Source organism: Theobroma umbraticum, unplaced genomic scaffold (genome assembly GCF_002168275.2).
Source record: "Theobroma umbraticum cultivar Fairchild unplaced genomic scaffold, ASM216827v3 scaffold_4.1, whole genome shotgun sequence".
Classification (NCBI taxonomy): domain Eukaryota; kingdom Viridiplantae; phylum Streptophyta; class Magnoliopsida; order Malvales; family Malvaceae; genus Theobroma; species Theobroma umbraticum.
The window spans coordinates 3,232,943-3,238,022 of NW_018397258.1; the positions used below are offsets into that span (position 1 = coordinate 3,232,943).

A 5,080-nucleotide genomic window follows, 5' to 3' on the forward strand; every position below is an offset into this window, starting at 1 on the left:
TTGTATTATATGTTTGATTCTTGCACTATAATTAGTATGATTTGAGTAGTTTCTCTGAGGGCATAAGTTCTGCCAAAAATGGTCAGTTTTGGCAGTTTTGATGGTTGGAGATCAACATTTATTCTTGTCAGACTAAAATTGTGACAGGACTAGCCCTTAGGTCTTGGTTGTTTAGAGAAAAGGAAAAGGATGAAAATATAGTTGCTTTCCACTTCATGTTATATTCATTATAGGTATGTAGTTGTAGGAAGATGCCCGGAGTTTCAACTCTTTAAGCAACCTATTGGCAATTCATTGACATTTACGTATTATTTAGGATGGTTTTGATTTTTGGATTCGAATCAGGATGATTGCGTAGTTCTCATAGTAAATTAGAAGCTTTGTGATATATGTTTGGTTTGAAGGATGAGTAGGTTTTGGACGCAGATGGGCAATTAATTAAAAAACCAAACTTAAGATCTGTAATTTGTTCAGATAATGTGTGGAGATAAGCAAAGTCCTCCCAGGTATGTGTAATAGCTTAAGATGTTTCTGCAGTAGCTATTTCCATTGGATTTACATTTTCAAGATCTGTTTGTGGGGGTCTTAGAGATGGTATGCCTAGTGTATTTGGCATTATGAGCTACATCCTGTGCTTCTACAAGTAAAATTTCCTAATATAATTTCCCCCATGGTGACCGTAGCTTTTAGTTTGATTCATATATCTTCAGTTTGGGCTTTGAAGTGGAAGTGTTGGAATGGATTATTTAATCATCGGAGAAGCAAAGATGTTATTCTTAACATTTAACAACAAATGGTGCTTGAAGTTATTCCCAAGTTATGAATAGATTCTGACTTGCAGTATTGCTTCTCTTTAGCTTTAAAGAATTTATATGAAATATTGATGTTTTATTCTCATTTAGGTAATTCAAAGGATGAGTGATGTTGATGACTTTCAAGGATATATTTAAATTTTCAATAACCTCCTTTAGCTGCCAATTGAATCTGAACCACTGAAATAAATATGATGGCCATTGATACCCCTGCTTCAACTAATAATAATTGCCATAGTCTGTTTGTCTTATATTAGTGTTCCATAAATAATATGAACGTTCTTGCCTTTGTTTTAAGAAAATTATCCAATACACCGTCATTTGAGTTTTTAAACTCCATGAACGGGATTAGAGAGTTGTCATTTGCCCTGTTAAGGTATATTTAAAATAATTAATAAATTAATATCATTAATAAAAGGATATGTGATAATATTTTAATCTTACTTGTAAAGTTTAAAATCTCTACCGGCAGTGTATAGAATAATAATTCTTTGTTCTATCACGCATAAATATTGAAACATCTGGTTACATCTTTTATCACGGGTGTGGGTCTGCATTTCCCACTGGCCTACCGCCTACTTGTATCTGCGTAGATTTCACATGGATGTGTTTTGCCTGGATACAAACATGACCTTGAATTGAATGTTGTTTCCTCCAATTATTATATGCAATATCTCAACGTTCTGGTTGCTTTCCTTGAGAACTATCTCTTACCTTTGTGATTGCTAACTTGTGTTGGAATCATGGAATAATTTTTTGTATGCATTGGTTGTAGGTTCTTAATATGATCGTTGAGGACCTATTTCAAGGGCATCCTATCAGTCAAAGAAAACTTAAGGAACTTCTTGGACACACTCCTTCACAGGTCTTTGCAGGAGCTATGCTTGGCATTGTGGTAGCTTGTGTATGCTGTCAAGGTTGCTTGGTTGCAACCTAGAACTGCTTCTGCAAGCAATTTTTGATCAGATCGTGTGAAGTGTTTTGCTAGTTTAAAATCCCCTGGCTCAATTGTATGGCCTGCTGAGTTGTTGTATTCCCTACTTACATCTTCAATAACCTGAACCAGAAGACGCGGAACTTTTCTTTTTCCGTTTCACTAACTTTCCTACTTGTAGCACAAATCTGAATTGACGCCATGTAGCAATTAGAAACTTTCCTGCCAGTATGTTGGATCAAGAATAATTATTAGATGAAGGATTGAAGAGTGCTGAGCAACTTGCTTGACCGCATTTTTCCCCTGGGTAATCTTGGGCCATGGGCGGTTCTTGGCATTTAGAAATTTGTGGTTCCACTTTATTTCTAGTTAAAGTTAATGATTTCTTCTTCTTATCTGCAAATAAATTCTGACGAAGGCGGTGCAAATTTGGGATTTGAGAGGGGAATTCCAATTCGGACAGATTTATCTCTTCAAGCTACCCATTCATCTCTGTCTTTATCCAAAAATTAAAAATAAATAAGGAAATAAAATAGTATAGTTCTGCTGGGCTACGGCCTCGCCATCACGTGCTAGAAGGCACTATCTCAGTTAGAGCTAGAAGGGCTTTGGTTGAACCACAGCAGTGCGCCACGTGGTGATCCAGCGGCCCCACAATCACCAAGTTTGCTGATGGCAGCCATTGAATAATGGTTTCCCAGAGTCCCCAATCACTTTCATGGTCCACCGATTGTTAGATCTTTGTCTGAATCACGTACAGCTCTGCAGACGTCAACTAAAGGAGAAACCATAAAACTTTCCGAAGATTCAAGACAAACTACTGTCCTTCTGTCAGCTGCATATCCCAAAATGGCAAAATGTTAATCTGGTATTTTCTTAGTATTTCTTTTTCGAGAACAGAGATATTTTCTCATTTCCATACCCTTCTTTTCCTTCGTCTTCGTTTCTTTCTCTCTGTTCATATTACTCCTTTTATAGTTCGTTGTTTTCTTTCCTTCCAACTCAATTTGGTCAACGTTTTCGCGGGGCTGTGAATTGGAATAACAATCTTGAAACTTGGATAGACCCCTACATTCATCAGATAAAGAAAGTTAAAGAGCTGCCAGAGATGCAGCTTATTTGTCTTGTTCATAAACAGTTATTTATTTGTTGTGAATTGTGATTTTATGTGCGTTTGTCTCCTAATAGTGGTGTTTTGCTTCTATATGATGGTGTAATTCAGCATATTCTGATCTTGTTACAGTGGGGTGTATCTACGCATTTAAAAGACTTCACCTGATTAAGCTGACAACTTATACCGGAAATGGGTTCAAGTTGCTCGATAGATTCAGGAGCTGTAAACGATCCCATGCCAGAGAATTTTAACAATCTTGCTTCTGAAACACCTTCTGAGTTTAGCTATCTCTTTATCTTTATATGGTTGATTTTATGTAAAACTCAAAGGGTTATATCCTTCTGCATAAATTCAACTTATTATTTTGTTCTCAGAAGACAATGCACATGTTCCGTAGGAAAATTTTGGATGTTCTGACCTCACTGTCCTCTTCAAACAAGGACTTTAATTTATTTTAGGAATTACTTTGCTGAAACCTTAAACAAAGCACTACTATTATTTATGTTAGATTTTGACAGTCACTGCCAGTGAGATTCAATACTTGCATGAGCTATATAAGAAGTTAAGCAGTTCCATAATCAAAGATGGATACATACACAAGGTAATTCTGCTCCCAGAACTTCAATTATTAATCAGCTAATGGACTTGAGTGACAATCTACGGTATCTTTTATATGAAATTTATTCAACTTGCTTGACATTAGCTACCTTTTATTCTGTCTAAACTAGCTTGCAATTTTGTCTGATCAACAGGAAGAACTGCAACTTGCATTATTCAAAAACAGCCAAAACCGTAACCTCTTTCTAGACAGGGTAAGGGCGTCGATCTTATTTATATGTTGAGAAATGGGCTCCTTACAAAGGCCTTTGCCAAACAGTTCCTAAACCTGTTCTCCAAGTTTTACTTGCCCGTCTTGATGTTTGAAGTAATGATATGTAGCCATAATGGGGAATAATGCTGTTCTAAAGCATTGCCTAAATGTTCTAATTGGATTAAGCATGCATGTATAGGGTTATAGCCTTTTCTTTTACATGTTATTGGAATATGCCAAGCTTCCTCCTGATTTTGGTCTTTGATAATAAAAAGAACACAATGTTCTGTATCTGGCTATCTGCCTCCTAAAGCTTTAGTATCTCCCATCACTATTTGCAGATGTTTGATGTTTTTTATGTGAACTGCAATGGGCAATTGATTTTGGAAAATTTGGTTGCTCATCGGGCATCTTTCACCCAAAACTCCCGAAGAAACAAAAATAAGATGTAAGACATGAATTTCATGACAGAGAATCTTTGTATTATAGTACTATTTTCTTTAGTGTCTTCTCCTATACAGGACATTCATGTAACTTCTATGTAGAGTTGGTCAATTTTATGTTTGTTGTTGCTTGTGGCAGATGCTTTTAAATTGTATGATTTGAGACACACTGGTTACAGTGAGCATGTGGAGGTAAGTTCAATCTCATTGTTCCATTTTGCTCGCATGGTTATGTGCTGAGTAAAGCTCTTATATTGTGCAACTTCTGAGAATTAACAGTGGCTATATTGTTTGATATGTTTTGATGTTAAGCATCCATAGTTGCTGATTGAAATTGATATTTCAATGAGCAGCAACGTGCTGAGGGCAAATTGGTTGCCTATCCAGCTCTCAACGTATTGGTTTCTCTAGTTGCTTTCCAATCTCTCCCTATCGTTTACAAGTTTCAAAAGTGTTGCGATTGCTTATTTTGCCCCATCAAAAATTCTGCCTCAATATTTTGATCTTATTTGATACGTGAACTTGTTTCCATTTATCATCTTATCCTCATTACGTTTTGTCTAAAACGGCTTCTTCTGCAAACCTCCATTTTAAATGCAGCTTAATAAGCTTTTATTGCTTATGCTGTTATTCAATATAATTACATCAAGATCCCTAGGCTACTACCTATCTCTCTTGAGTTTACAGTTGAAGGAGATGGTTCTGGCTATTCTAAAGGAATCCGATCTAATTCTAGTTGATGATGTTGTTGAAACAATTGTTGACAAGGGTTGAACATCTTCTATACTCTCGGATAAGTGCTTTTCTTTGTCTCTACTTTTCTGATTTAATGCTTGCTTATGCTTGTCTGTTGCGCAGACGTTCACAGAAGCTGATGCGGAAGGTGGTGGCTGGATAAACGAAGAAGAGTGGAAAGGTTATGTGGCAAAGAATCCATTGTTATTGAAGAACATGACTCGTCCATAC

General features: G+C 36.3%; 1 protein-coding gene across 4 annotated transcripts in view; it reads left to right on the forward strand.

Annotated features, from left to right (window-relative positions):
- LOC110414448 (Acid phosphatase/vanadium-dependent haloperoxidase-related protein) overlaps nt 1-5,074 on the forward strand; it is a 6,069-nt gene extending 995 nt beyond the window's left edge. Inside the window, exons 2-5 of one of the 4 annotated variants that reach the window (XR_016351063.1) lie at nt 1,588-3,461; nt 3,613-3,672; nt 4,013-4,883; nt 4,973-5,070. Coding sequence is in view for 1 of the 4 variants with exons in the window: in XM_021425641.2 (XP_021281316.1) it covers nt 1,588-1,749 (162 nt within the window). In the remaining 3 variants the exon portion in view is untranslated. Of the gene's footprint in view, nt 1-1,587; nt 3,701-4,012 lie in introns of those variants that run through there. The other 3 variants (XR_002445011.2, XR_002445010.2, XM_021425641.2) reach the window with 3 other exon arrangements.
- Nucleotides 5,075-5,080: the final 6 nt, after the last annotated feature.